The sequence below is a fragment of the Squalius cephalus genome (genome assembly GCF_949319135.1).
Source record: "Squalius cephalus genome assembly, chromosome: 5".
Taxonomy (NCBI): Eukaryota; Metazoa; Chordata; class Actinopteri; order Cypriniformes; family Leuciscidae; genus Squalius; species Squalius cephalus.
In genome coordinates, this window is record NC_137126.1 from 23,011,608 (window position 1) to 23,027,782 (window position 16,175).

The 16,175-nt window shown below is 37.3% G+C and overlaps 1 protein-coding gene across 2 annotated transcripts in view; it reads right to left on the reverse strand.

Annotated features, from left to right (window-relative positions):
• sv2ca (synaptic vesicle glycoprotein 2Ca) overlaps positions 1-16,175 on the reverse strand; it is a 35,703-nt gene that overhangs the window by 17,814 nt on the left and 1,714 nt on the right. The window contains exons 2-3 of one of the 2 annotated variants that reach the window (XM_079872604.1): positions 11,664-12,274; positions 417-597 (exon numbers count right to left, since the gene is read on the reverse strand). In XM_079872604.1, the coding sequence (XP_079728730.1) occupies positions 417-597; positions 11,664-12,249 (767 nt within the window). In that variant the 5' untranslated portion in view covers positions 12,250-12,274. Of the gene's footprint in view, positions 1-416; positions 598-11,663; positions 12,324-16,175 lie in introns of both variants that reach the window. The other variant, XM_079872603.1, reaches the window with a different exon arrangement.

A 16,175-nucleotide genomic window follows, 5' to 3' on the forward strand; every position in this document is an offset into this window, starting at 1 on the left:
AACTCATTCTAATATTCAGATTTGCTGCTCAAGAAACATTTCTTATTGTTGTCAATGTTGAAAACAGTTCCGCTGCTTAATATTTTTGTGGAAACCGTAATCATTTTTTTTTTGTCAGGATTCTTTAATGAATAGAAAGTAAAACAACAACATTTATTCTAAATAGAAATCTTTTGTAACAGTGTAAAAGTTTTTACTGTCACTTTTGATCAATTTAAAGGATCCTTGAATAAAAGTATTCATTTCTTAAAGAAAAAAAAATCTTACTGACCTCAAACAATGGTGTATATATTTTTATCGATATTTTCTTGTATTGTAGTGATGTACAGAATCTAAAGTCTTTATGAAGATCCACATTTTGGACTTTTCAAACTTAAATGTCAATTTAATGTTGTAGACGCAGGAAACGCACTCACCCTAAGCCGGCTATCGTGCGACAAAGCAAGAAGACGCCATAGCCTTGCACAAAAGATGATAGGAAGGCGAAGAAGCCATTTATGGACATACAAAGGAGCAAACACTGCCGTCTGCCCAACTTGTCGGCCAAGCCGCCCCAGAAGAAGGCCCCTACCATCATTCCCAGATACACAATGCTGCCTGTAGTGAATAAAAGGAGAGGGAAAAAAAGAACAAAGTGAAACAGTAGGAACACACCACAGGCAGAGAAACACACAGATTGAAGTTGTAATATTCAGGAGAGCTTGTTTTTGCCTTCATTCTTGTTTGCGTGCTGATTTATAAGAACAAAATTATTTATATGCTGCTTCTTGGAACAGGAACTCCATTAAACTTTCAGTTGACTGATGTTTTCACCTGAGGACTTTGTTTGTTGTTTTCCAGGTGAAATGCAGGAGACTTTCTGTGATGATGCTATTAGCACAAGGGACCGTGAAAACTGATTACATAAGTAGTCCAAAGGAAAAACAAATAGCCATTAAAAATGTATCAGATTTTAGTGATCTCAGAATTCTCTACAGAAGCTTTGATATCACTTTGATATAACATTTACTCCATCTGTGCAACAATATTAGCAACTGAAAAGGATCTGCAGTGATTGTGTATTGTAATAAGATGCCTACATATCTAGAGCACAGCATTAGGATACTGCAGATAAAATGTTAAATACAGACAAAAACACAACCTAATATTTTGAGTCTGATATTTTCTAACATTATTATTTTGATGAAAAATGTGCCGCTTTACAGGTACAATAAAATCAAATAAATGTTATTCCTCTTCAGCAGACTGAATTATCTACAAATAATCTGATTGTGTCACGAAACAGAAGAGGAGTCATGAAGGTAAAAGTAACAGTTCTTTATTAAAGGGTTGATGGTGATCTGGAAGATCGTCAGACATGTTAGTGATGAGTATAAGCAGTTCAAATGACAGTCACACTTAGCTGATGGGGTATTTCTGCATGCAGGGTTAAAGACAAGCATGATGAAGATAATGGGTACAAGGCAATGAGTCTCTGGAGGAGAACTGGTGCTGGGGGTGTGTTGGCTGAATCCATGACAATTTGACACAATTTATTGAAAAAAAAAAAGGGAAGAGCTTGGTCTCATAAATGGACTGTAATGATGCACATGAAGACGAGAAATCAAAAAAAGACAGCCTTTAATAGATTCAAACGGGAACACGCAGAAGATCACACAGAGTAATTAAAAACAACCACATAAAATAAAGACATAAAAACGAAACCGGACAAAGAACAGACAGAACTCAGGGAATAAATACACAAGGAGAACTAATCGAGGTAAAACAGAACAGGTGCAGGAATTGATGAACAACTAGGAAACTAACGATGTCTAGGAACTCAGGCAAAACGGAAGATGGCACTGACTGAAAATGAAAACGAAACGCAACATAAATGTTAGACTGGGTTAGCCTAAATAAAAGTATACCATACATTTAACAATGCTCTTCCCTTTGATCCAAAAATCATTGTTACGTCCAGGCAAGACAAGGAAGAAGTGAGAGAGGAGGATCCAACTGCAGCACTCTTAAACTTTTATTTAAAGAAAAACAAAACATGAATTCCAAGACGGCTGGCTGAACCATGACTACTAAGCAAATAGCAAAGACAATACAGGACAGTGAACTGAAACAAACTGAGGGCTTAAATACGGAGGCTTAATCAAACCAAACAAGACCCATGTGAACATAATCAAATAACCAATGAGTAACCATAGTAAGAAAGGACCTAATCAGAAACCAAGGAAACCAAGCAAACTAAAAACAGGAAGGAAACACAACGTAAGGCTGAATCCGAAATCACATACTTCCCTATTATATAGTAGGTGAAAAACAGTATGTGACAAAAGAAGTACGTCTGAATTCACAGTACTTATAAAAGGGTAGGCAAAAAGTACCCGGTATGACATAATACTTCTGATGAGATTCTTAAGTGAGCATACAATGGACACTTTACTATCCCATGAGGCCACAGGAGAGGATTTGTGAATGGTGGTGACCCGACACGACTGATGCTGGTAGGTTACATGATAATGACAACATGGCAAATGTAGTACGAATTACATTCATAGTACACACATTCACACAATACAGAATGCAATTGCAATTGGAACGTAATGACTTATTTAAAATAATTAGCCTACCTACTCAAGAGAGTAGCGATTTTGGAAGCAGCCTAAAGGTCAATTCACACAGCACAGACAAACACCAACAATTGTTGGGATTTTTCTGATCAGCGTGTTATGTCGGCGTCCATGACTGACCATGTTCAATCAGTGTTTGCAATGTTTGTTGGGGCAGTGTGAACATGAAAAGTTATTTTTCATAAAATTCTAAATCCAACGGCCAACTTGTTTGTTGGTGTTTGTTGGTGTTTGACTGTGCAGTGTGAATTGGCCTTAAGAGTCCACAAACAGAACATTATTTACAGATTATTATTTGCAGAACAATCCCTGTTTTCCAATACATGGGCAAAAAAGGAAGAGCTTAAATGTTAATAAAAATGGTTTATAATGGTTAAAAGAAATAATAATAAAGTAAATAAAATATTTGTAGCAGACATACAATAATTCATAGAAAAGGGAGAAGTTAAAAAATATTACATAAGACTGATTATTAGCTTTCTTATCAGACATAGAGAGAATGATAAAGAGAAATTGTGAGTAACAGGTGGATATAGTTGTATTTGACAGAAGGGACAATATGTACAGAGATGCAGTGACACTTTTTATACAGACCATGTGTTGCAATGCACAAAACGTTTTGGAGATTTGCTGATTACTCAGAGTGTAAATTTTCATCTGATACAGCAGCTTTCTCTGTGACCAAGCACTTACACAATCTGCTGCTTTAGAACTAGCACAGCAATTAACAATGTGCAGTAAAACTGCTTTGCTGGTACAGTATAAGACCGGTACATAGATTTACTTTTGAAGTTGACTATAAGACTTGTGTGATTATGCATTTTGTTTTATATAATAAAGCAGAAAGTGTGTATGATAAATGCATGTCTCACATTTCTTATAATAATACAAACTCAGAGGCATAAAAGACACGTTTATCTCCAAAAGTTCATTATTTATAATGAAGACTCCAGAGATCATGCCAGGCATTGCGCTTTTCAGCAAGGTGCTCACTTAAAAAGGTCAAACATTTCTAATTATTTTTCCCATTTAGGTCCATTTTTAACCTTAAAGTTGTATGCCAAAAGCATCATTTATTACCTTAAAAACTCTTATCCCAATCTATTGTAAATGCAAGAAGGGCAGCCATAATTATTGTGATTACCATTTTAAATATATATTTAGCTTTCTATTATTTTACTGTAGCATTGACAGCGTAGTTTTCTTCTTTTTTTGTGTAGGCTTCTGGGCAATGAAAGTTACATGTTCCACACAAATAAACAATCATCCAGGTTTGGAACAGCATTAGGGTGAGTAATTTGTGTTGGTCCCTTTAAGCATGCAGTGATATCAGCAGCAACAATTAATACAAAAAGTATTAATTTAACAAACTATCAAAACTGTCTGCCTGTGTCTTGGCTTACTGAATCTGTAGTGTGCAAGAAAGGTGATACTGAGTATGTCTGCTGTATGAAAGCAGTTTGGTGAAGACTGAGGCTGATGACACAGCAGGGAGTGATGGTGTATGGAGACCTGTCTATGGAGTCTGTCAAGAACATCCCATACTTGTGATTTTAACAGTTACTATTATTTAAGAAATATCTCACAGCAATAGTCCTGTTGTGATTACCTGTGCTACTGCCAATTCAATCTAGTGATTGTAAGTAGACATTGCTTTTATACAACAGTTCAAAACAAGAAGGTAATATTAGGTTGTGTCTGAAATTATATACCCTCTTGAGTAGGTAATTATTTAAAATAAGTAATTACTTTACGACTGCTAAAAACGTATGTTCTATATAGCATGAATGTGTGTACTATGAATGTAATCTGGACGTATTTGCCATGCCATTATCATGTGACCTACCAGCGTCAGTTGCATTACTTCACTGTCATTCACAAATCATCTCCCGTGGCCTCATGGGAAAGTAAATCCATCGTATGCACACTTCAGAAATTCGCCCGGAAGTATTAGGTCATCCGGGGACTTTATGCTTACTCTTTTATGAGTACTGTGAATTCACAGTCGTACTTATTTTGCCACGTGCTGTTTTTCGTCTACTATAGGGAAGTATGCAATTCCGGATGCAGGTTTACATTTTACAAACAATATTCAAAATGACTTTGTTGGTCTTTGCTCTGCTAATGAAAATAGTTCCAAACAACGCCAATGTAGAATCAGAGTAGTAGCACATCGGTGTTTTGAACAAATGGATTAAATGAATGATTCAATGATTCATAAAGATATTGTCACCACCTACTGGCGTAACAATAACCTACACTGTAAAACCTTTCCATTAAAGTCACTATGAAATGAAAATGGACAATTCCTATTTTCTTATTGAAAATTGCAGTATTTATTATGAATGATTTATCTGCACACATTATTAATTACTTAAATTCATGTGCTGATTCAAAATAACTTTCAGAAACCACAATAATACAACGATCCAATCAATTCCCAATGAAAAAAAAAAAACGTCCCATCCTACATTTTTCCATATGGAACAAAATACTATCACAACTTCCATTTTATGTCATCTTGCAAAAACTGTATGGAAAGTGAAAACACATTCAAGCACAGTGACACAAAAATATCTGTCCATAATTTAAAATACCATACTTACTGCAGTTAGTGTTACCTCTCAAAAGTCATAAAAGATTAAAACAGGTTATGTTTCAAACTGTGTAAGAAGCTTCATGAGTCTTAGTTTCATTCCTTTTTAATGTCAGTAATGACTACTAAACCAAAAGTTTTGCGTTCCACGAGAAACTTTGCCATTTCATATTTTTGGCCATCACCATGACCTCTTATGGTCTCTGTCAGTTGCAACAACTTTATGCCATGGTCCTTCTGAATACTCGATTTTGACTGGTTGGAACGTGCACATTAAAACCGTTTAATGCACTAGTAGTTCCAATCAGTTTAATCACCATTCTATATTAACGTGCTGTTTTCATTGAAGCACAGACACATCACTTGCAGAGATCGGAGATAGCACTGAGCACACACAGAAACACTCAGGAGCACAGAAACTTGTTATCAACACTACACAGCAACTTTTATTAATAAAATAGCTTCTCTGCTGAATCGCTATTTTATATTACTCAGCAAGGAGGTGGTAATGTTGCTGTTCTTGAAGTAATTAAGCTTGCAGCGTAATTGTTAGTAGAGAGAGATGCTGCAAAGACTCAGGTAATTCACACAAGCATCTCTCATCTAAGCGTGCAGAATGTTAGATCTAACGAGTCGTAGGCAAGCTGATGAAAATAACCATTATTGTATCCCTTCCAGTCAAATTTAGTGCTGCAAACATCAATGAAAGCTTTAACTTGTCAATGCTGGTAAATGACCATGGTATAAGTGGGATAATCCATGGCTAGCTGTGCATTAAACGTTCAGAATTTGTGAATTTCGCTCCACGTCATGCATTAAAGTTTAATGCACAGTTAGCTGTGGATTATCCTTTACATAGTAAGCATGGTTACCATGTTAAAAAATGTTACTTGTTTACTAATATGTTCACTATAATGTTGTACCAGGAACTCAATCTATATAACCTCACAGTGAAAACATAGTGATAACCAGTCAAGAACATTCACTGCCAATCAACAGTTTGATGATTGTGGAAGAGGAAAGCACAAGCTCCTTTATTCATGGCTTTCAAAAAATGAATTACCCACATAAGGGCAATGACTCACACATTTTTACTACCTGTACTTTTGTTATTTTTCCATTGTCAGCTTGTCTTTATGATCTGCACTTTAAAAACCATATGGATGGATCTCACATGGCTGAGTGAGGCTATAGCAGTGTGATTTATATTCTGTTTCATATCTGGGCCATTTAATTTAAAAGAGTGTTTAACAGAGAAATGAAAGAGAATAAAAGGTTTGGGAAAATATCAGAGTCAGGAAGCCAGGATTATTTTGGGAAAATGTTCTCTGTAAAAACCGAGTATATATCTTTCAATTCCTCTGTTGCACAATTGAGAGTCTGCATGTGCAGGTCTTGTAATCTCTGCAGTGGGGTGATTTTACTGCAGTTTAGGCAAGCTCAGCGTCTCATAGTCACCAACACACGAAAAGAGACAGATAAAAGGGAATAATGAGAGAGGGAGGACAGAGAAATAGAGAGAAATGGGGTTGTGGTAAGATGTAGTAGATAAAACAGCCACAAATTAATAGACAAAGGTGGACTCCTGGATCTAAGCCAAAAGTAATGAAAGACACACCACACAAAATATTCAAAACACCATCAGTTCCTGTAACTAGGTGATGCAGCAATTTTCTTCAAAATTTCCACAGAATACTCAATGCCCCTTTGGTATAAATCATAGATTTTTGTCAGGATGAATAGACTGATAGTAGATGGGTAATTAGGAAAGCCAAGACTGTGAAACTATATTTAACTAAATTGCTCTGTACATACAGCAGGAAACAAAAATGGATCAAATAAACGGAAATAAAATGGATCATGCATAAACAAAAAAATTTAATTTTCCTTTACTAACGCATGATAGCCTTGAGTAATGCCTGAAACTATTATGACAGAAAAGAATAGTAAATATCAAAGTCATATCATAGTCATATCACTATATATCAGCCAAACTTGCTCTCAAAATTGGGTTACAAATCCTTAAAATTCATTACAGCTAAATAATGTGGTCAGCCATTTTAGTAAAAGCTCAAATATCAAAGGTTTATAACACCACAACTGTACAAATTGAACAAATTTGACAGAATCACATATGTCTGTTGTCTTAATATTCTTTCCAATATTTGCTTAAAAGACTAATATATATAATCTATATGTAATGTAGTGCATGAAGTTGTATGAAGTACTGATGGTGCCTTTTTGTAGGCTATTTATTGAAGCCTGCAAGCATAAATCAGCATAATAAATCAAATAGGGTTTTGAATGACTTGAGGATTAGTAAATGATGACAGAAATTGCATGTGTGAATTGTGAATGGTCAAAGTGATCAGGTTTAAAGATCAAATGTGGAATATGAAGCAATGCAATTTCACTTGTTACACTATGATAGCAAACATAAAAAGACTCAAGAGCTGCAGAAAGTTCACAATCCGACTGGCAACACTGCATCATCTCTGCACTAAATTACCACTGCACCACTGTGCCTGCTGGAAAGCAGCCATTATCTTACTCACCGAGAGATATTCAGTGTTTTTAGCATGAGTCAGCAGGTTCTGAAAATCTAGAAATATTCAAATAAATAAATAAATAAATATAATTTTAGCAAGGATGCATTAAACTGATCAAAAGGGACAGTTAAGACTTTTACATTGTCACAAAAAAAAAATCTATTTCAAATAGTTATTTTGAGCTTTCTACTCATCAAAGAATCCTGAAAAAAACATCATGGTTTACACAACAATATTAAGCAGCACAACTGTTTTCAACATTGATAATAATAAAAATATTTACTTTAGCAGCAAATCAGCATATTAGAATGATTTCTGAAGAATCATGTGACACTGAAGACTGGAGTAATGATGCCGAAAATACAGCTGTATACATTTTAAAGTATATCATAGTTATCTTAAATTGTAATAATGTTTCACAGTATTATGATCATATAAATGTAACCTCAGTAATAAGAGACTTCTTTCAATAACATTAAAAAACGCACTGACCCCAAACTTTTATATTTATATTGGCTTTGACAATGTCTGGGATGCAAGAGCATTTGAGATTTTTTATATAAATGTCTTTTGGTCCCTACATGTTTTAATCTTTCTGGCTAAGGAGCAGCAATTTCTTCAGCTGAGGACCGTATCCGATCTCAAAGGCCAGTACAAAGGCTGTACCGACAGTCACGGCCGGCCACGTGCGATTATGTCTTAAAAGCCATTGACAGAGTATAAGGACAAAGAGAGAGAGAGGGAGCATGAAAGAGAGGGAAGCAGAGCATGCCACACAATGCCCTCAGGGCTCTCCAGATGAGTGCATAAGTGAAGAAAAGGCAGGATAAAAAAGAATGATAGAAAGAAAGAGAGATGCTCAGACTTGATTAAACTGATAAACATATAAGAATGTCAATTGATATCAATTGAACCAAGTCAAAGAGAACTACAAGACTGTTTAAATAGCCGTCCCAGGTGAAAAAGACATACTGTTAAATGTATTAAAAATGCATTATAGTATATTTGTATTGTACTAAAAACATACTCAAGTACATTTTTAATACATTTAATAATATGCCCTTATGTGGGTATTATAATACTTTTTTTTTTCAAATGGGTATCACACACTTGTTCTAGAAATAACAATTATAAAATGAAGAAAAAGAACATGAAAACATAAAAAAATTGTATTGCCCTTTTGTTGCTTCCTTTTTGTCCAACATAATAACTGTCTGGCTACACTAGATATTAATCCCTCACATATATAAGTTCAATGTTGTTGCGACACTTTGATAAAAAAAGGACATTAAATGAAAAAAAAAAAATTATTAAAAGATATAAACTTTTACAATTCCTGTCTCGTTTCCCCTGTTTTGTGCCCTATTATACACCCGGCGCATTGTTTTTTGCTAGTTTCAGCCCGACGCAGTTATCATTTTCACATCCGTCGCCACGTTGTTTAAATGGCAAATGCATTTGCACCTATTTGTGCGCCCATGAGCGTGCTGGTCTGAAAACGAGGTGTGTTGGCTTGTTGCTATTTTGAGGCAACTGAAATAGACTGCGCCATTGACCAACTGAAACCTACCCTGCATCTCAATGTCCATACTATCCATCCTAAACAGTATGTTAGATTAAAATAAGTGTGTCCCAAAGCATAGTACGTTGAAAAGAGTATGCCAGAAGTACCCGGATGGTCTACTATTTCTGGTGGATTTTCGAAGTGTGGACGTGCACACTCTAAAGGCTAATATTGCCCACAACCAATTGCGCTTTGGAGGAGGAACTACAAATACGAGTAAAAAGAGTTAAAAAAACAACACTACAAAACATGGTGGATATGCGCGACCAATGGAGAGAGGTTAAGGCTGGATCCCAAATGGCACACTCCAGCCTTGTGGACCTCCTTCGAGTTCACACTTGGTGACGTCAGGAAGTGCAGACCTAAGGGGCACTGGCCTTGAGTCCAAGAGGGCACACAAGAGTGTATTTTGGGACAGGCTTGATGATATCATGCCACCGAAAGCCAAACAGCCACGAAACTCCTCCCCTCAATTGTAGGACGTGATAGTATCTTGAACCAGTATCTCAAAGCTTGTCTACTTTTTGCTGCACACTCAGAAGTATCTACTTTTTCTTCACAAAAAGAGTACATACTTTTAGGGCGTAGTATAAGTAGGCGAATTGAGATGCAGCACTGGTCTAAAGTCAATGGCGCAATATTTTTTTGTTATTTATAGAGCGCGTTAGTAATGTGCGCCTATAGGCGAGTCTACAACGCGCGTACACTCTGCTCATTACACACACAGGGACGCGCAGCAGCACACTAACTAGCCAAATATAAAAAAAAAGAAAAGGATTACAATGTAAAAGATTAATATTGTATACGTAGAGATATGGTAGAATCTGGCTTGTCCCATAGATGGTCTGCTTGCACGCTTTAACCTTGCGCACGAGCAGATCCGTTTCCTCTCTGGAGACGCGTTCAGTCTTTCTGCTTGCAAATTCCGTCATGTAAATAGCAATCTGACATGGCGTGAGCGCAACTGGCTTTTAAAGGGAATGGGAGATGAGACTCTGGTTGGTTTATTTCACGTTACGCCCAAAACACACCCATTACTCATTAAGAAAATAGGGACAACCTTTATGACCATGCGCCGCATGCGCCAACCATTTTTCCCGTCATTAAACTAGCAAAAGTGGATTCGGACCATATGTGCGCTTTAGATCGTTAAAATAGGGCCCATTGTGTTTAAGGACTCTTATTTTGAAGTGTATTTTTTGTTCCTATTGTTGTTGGTTTTCACTTCCTGTGTTTAGTTTGTTGCCTTAGTTATGCTTGTTTGTTTCCTTAGCAATTGATTACCACCACCTGTTCCTAGTTTGCCTCTGATTATCCTGTGTATTTATACTCGTGTTTTCCCTTGTTTAGTGTCTGGTGTTGGATGTTATGCGTGTGTATTTTTCAGTTCTTTTGCAGTCTTGCGCCATCTCTGGATTGGTTTTTGCCTACGTATCCCTGTGCCAGATTTTTTGCTTGTTAATAAACATTTATGTTGCAATTAGATTTTCTGAAACCCACATTATACTATCATTCAAAAGTTTGGGGTCTATTTTTTATTGATGTTTTTGAAAAAGTATCTGATGCTCATCAGGTAAGCATTTATTTGATTAAAAAAAAAAAAAAAAATATAATATATATATATATATATATAAATTGTAAAACTCTGTCATGGAAACTAGCATGGATAAACCTTAATTAAACAATTTAATAATCAATTAAATATACCTGTATTTATACCTGTATATGATATTATGCTGTACCTACATTAGACCAGCAGTTTGGAAAATGGACGGATGAATGATTCAGCTGCGGGTGCTATCTTCAGGCCAGATGCGGGAATTAATTCGGTGCCCGACTCTCATAATGAATTATGGGTATTCTTTAGCAGTTGAGTGTACATTGGTTGTACACTTGTTATTGCGGTGCATTATGGGATTGAATGAGTGCACTCGATAACGTCCATTATGGTTTTGGACACCACTTGGCTGTCCTTTCAAATAGTGCCCTATTTAAGGGTATAAGGGGGCAATTTCCGACTAAGCCTCTGTCTTTGTTCAGTTGTCCGTTCTTGTCTGTTATTCCGTTCCTGTTCAAGTATTTCACTAAGAATAGATGGAAGAAATTCTAGTTTTACATTTTTATAATTCTACTTTTTTTATTTGTCGATTTTAGGCCACTTACCCCAAACAGTTGTGCATGGTGCTGCCAAAACCAAGGTCACGGGTTTGATTTCCAGGGAATGTATGAACTAATAAAATGTATACCTTGCATGCAATGTGCGTTGGTTTTAATAAAAGCAAATGCACAATATAGTGTCAATGTGTATTTGCTATTATTCCTGTTATTCTTACCTAGCCATCCAGAGCTCGAGTCAGACGCACACATATCCGTCTCTGCGCTAGGGAGAACGAAGCCCACCACGAAAACCTCCACACCATCGGACATGAGCGCCAGCCCCAGCGTGAAGAACAGCTGCCACTGAAACCTGCCATGTCCACACTCCTGTATGATGAGCTCGTACTGCTGGGCCAATTCCTCCTCGTCTGCTTGCCTCTCATTCTCCAGCTCTCGCCGGTCCTTCAGGCCATCCGCCAGCGGCTGTCCCAAAGCCACCTGCCCATCCCTGGGCTTTGCATCCGATGGGATCCCCTGGTACTCCCCTTCATATATCTCATCCTCATCATCATGACCCTCAGTGGCGTCGCTGGATCCCTCTTCATCATTGGCGTTGTGGCCTGTGTAGTTTCCATCCGGCTGGCTGTAGTAGTCATCATCTTCATCCTGGAAGCGTTGGTAGGCGCGACTGTGGGAGTACTCGTTTGAGGCATGGTCCACAACTTTGTTGACTTTCTTAGCGGCTTGTCTTTTGGCCACCTTAGCAATGTCTCTGGCCCCCTTCATGAGGGAAGATGTGTCTTGTTGAGCTGTATCATCCATGATTAGATGATGGAGGGGAAGAGGTCTGCAGTCAGCACAGAAGAAGAGATTTTGCCTTTATGCCTCTCATGAGTCTAGGGGAGAAACACATGTTCAAAGTTATACTGTGAGTACTAAAGTTTTGGGCTTCATATAGTTCATAAATAATCAAAGTTTGGAAAAGCTACCATAATGTACAAGTACTTATACTGCAAAAACTATCTGGGTCTGGGGCCGTATTCACAAAGCATTCTATCTTACCACTAGGAGTACTCCTAAATCGCACTAAAATATTTTAGCTAGGAGTTTTCTCTTAAAAGTTATTCACAACACCTTTCAGACCTACTCTTAGTAAAGAAAAATGACAACTCCTAAACTAAGAGTGAGTCTTCGTTGCTATGGATGACGTCATTACTCATGCACGAGCTTGACTGAAGTGACCACATTGATTGGCTGATGATTGTAACGCGGGAATGATTCCAAACACCTCCCCTATACGATGATGAGTGACAGGTGACAGGTCTGAGAATGCGTGCGCTACACAAGTAGTGCGAAGGACGGAAGATGATGAATAACTGGATAAATAGCCTACATGAATAAAGAGTAAGGCAAAACAAATAGCCTAGTAGCCTAATGAAACATATGGATTGATGCAATATCTTTGCAACATTATTGAATTAATCGGTCACTATATGCCTCTGCCTACGTTTGCAAAGAGAAGAACATTTTAATTTGATTCACAATGAAACAATTAGTTTACATGCAATGAGTAGCCTAGTTTTGGTTGTTGTTGATGGCGTTATTGCATCCCTAGTTATGCCTACAATGCAAAATTGTTCCTCGCGATTAGAAGCTCCTGTAGCCGCCGCATACGCATTTCAAAACATCGCAACGTGAAATGCCACAAAAAGCGGTTTGTGAATAGGTCTTAGTGAGTTAGGAGTCCTCTCGACTTCTTTTAAGCTGTCCCAGACTTAGGTGCTACTTTTAGGGCTAAAATGCTTCGTGAATTACTCTTAGTGAAAAAAATTAGGAGTCCTAAAGTTACGAGTGACACGCCCATTATTTTTAGGAGTTGCTCCTAAATTCGCCAGTTAGGAGCTACTTTTAGCCTTAAAATTCTTTGTGAATACGGCCCCTGATCATCATAGATGGCAATTTATAAATATATCTTGATTTCTGAAGGATTATGTGACACCAAAGACTGGAGTAAATGCTGCTGAAAATTATTTTAAATTGCAATAATAGTTCACAGTATTAATGTATTTTTAATCAAATAAATGCAGCCTAGGTGAGCTTAAGAGACTTCTTTCAAAACACAATCTTTCTGACCCAAAACCTTTGTATGTTGTATATTATTTATATACAAATAATGTAAATGGCCATTGTTTCATAATTGTTAAGATGAAAACAGATAGGGTTGATGCTCGTAATTAAAGCAATCAGCAAGCATCAGCCCACTTATATAATATTTACTTATATTTTAGAATCATTGTCCGTATGCATTAGAACATTAGTTTTTTTTTTTACATCAATTTCCAGATAGTTTATTCATTTTTACAACTTTTTACATTAAGAAAATGAATAAAATACTTTAAAGGGTAAGTTCACCCAAAAATGAAAATTCTGTCAGTAATTACTCACCCTCATGTTTTTCCAACCCCGTAAGACTTTCGTTCATCTTCGGAACACAAATTAAGATATTTTTGATGAAATCTGAGAGCTGGATCACTCCTTCATAGGCTTCTAGGCAATTTCATTCTGCCGGTCCAGAAAAGTTAGTAAAAACATCGTTAAAATAGTCCAAGTGACTACAGTGGCTCAACCTTAAGTTTATCAAGCGACGAGAATACTTTTTGTGCGAAAAAAACAAAACAACTAAAATTACGACTTTATTCGACTATTCATTTTCTTCTATGTGGGCCTCTGACATGAGTTCACGAGAGCGCCACGATGTATGTGTGAGAACTGAGAAGATGGCACAGATGGGTCTCGATGTAGTGTTTAAAATGGTTCTAAAGTGTGCATTTACCAAAGAAGTGCCTTACCAATGCAAAAAGTATTCTCGTCGCTTGATAAACTTAAGGTTGAGCCACTGTAGTCACTAGGACTATTTTAACTATGTTTTTACTAACTTTTCTGGACCGACAGAATGAAATTGCATAGAAGTCTAAGGAGTGATCCAGCTCTCAGATTTCATTAAAAATATCTTAATTTGTGTTCCGAAGATGAACAAAACTTACGGGGTTGGAACAACATGAGGGTGAGTAATTACTGACAGCATTTTTGGGTGAACTAACCCTTTAAATGTAGTAGTTTCATAAAGTGCAGAAACAATCAGGAAAATCTTCAGCTGACTTTCAGCTGTTTGCAATGAACAAATCAAATAAAAGTAATTGAAATAGCTCAACACAACAGATGTTTCAAGTGGTTTCCAAAATTCAACTGAAAATACACCTTTTAATGACTTCTGCAGTCTCATAATTATTCAACCCTCTGAATAGAATCTCTCACAACAGCACAAATCTGCAAAACAGGTTTTGTCTCAAGTACACCTGATGCAACTAATCAAGGGCTTCATTAGTTGCACCAGGTGTGCTTAAGCTAGAATACATGAAATATCTGAACGGGCTAGGTTTGTTGAGTGTCACGTTTGATTGCATGTTAGAAATGTGGCTAAGTCAAAAGAATGGTCCAAAAAGTTAAGATAAAATATCATCGCCCTTCACGAACAAGGAACAGGATACAAAAAGATACATGTTCTTTTAGATAGACATGCACTACATGTTCCAAGAGACACCGTTGGAAGCATAGTTTGCAAGTTCAAAGTTAAAGGAACAGTGGTTACACCACCTGGATGGGGCAGAAAAATTAATGCTATCAACGGCTGCAACCAGATTTCTGAAAAATCCTCCAGTGACTGCAAAAGACCTGCAGCAAGACTTGGTGGCAACAGGCACTGAGGTTTCAGCTTGCACAGTTAGGCCCGTGCTAAACGCATGCCCGAACTCAAAGACGTACACAACTACTGACCCAAAAGCACAAGAAAACTCGGCTCCAATTTGCTCAAAATCATATAAATAAGCCACAGAAGTTTTGGGATTTTGTTCTGTGGAGCGATGAAACAAAACTGGAACTTTTGGGCCCCATGTCTGGAGTAAAAAGAATGAAGCATATGCTGAAAATAATTCCTCTGTCTACAGTTGGTGGTGGCTTATGATGCTCTGGGGCTGCTTTGCATCCTCTGGCACTGGAAACCTGCAGCGTGTGGAAGGCAAGATGGATTCATTTTGTGTATCAGGAAATCCTAGGAGAAAACGTCATTCCGTCAGTGAGGAAGCTGAAGCTTAGGCTTCATTGGATCAGGACAATTATCCCAAGCATGCCTCAATTTCCATCAGGGCTTGGTTGCAAAAGAAGTCCTGGAAGATTTTACAGTGGCCATCACAGTCACCTGACTTGAACCCCATAGAAAATCCCTGGTGGGATTTGAAGAAGGTGAATTTGGGACAAAACATTTCATAGGCTGCAACATAATTTAATAATCGCAAATAAGATTGTATATTTTAACTGAACAGTTGTTTTATTATCTTATATTTTGTATGACTTATAGTAAGCACCATACATACTCAGAGCCATACACATCCCTGAGAATGAATCTGTGAGACTTTACAACAGCTAATGGATCAAAAGAGAGCTTGTTTCACTTTCATTGTGTTTACATGCCGTTGGGAAGCTGAGTGCTCAGGCTGCGGAGTAATCCATTATTGGCCGACTGAATGGATGTGGACCATGTGTCTGTCTGAGAGGTCTGGCAGCCCCGTTGAACTGCACGATTGGCCCCTCGGTGAAGAGACAGCACTTCCCCCAATCTACCTGCTTAATGCTGGGGGAATCTGACAGTACTGCTGCTTACAAATGACGGACGGCAACAAGTCATGAATATC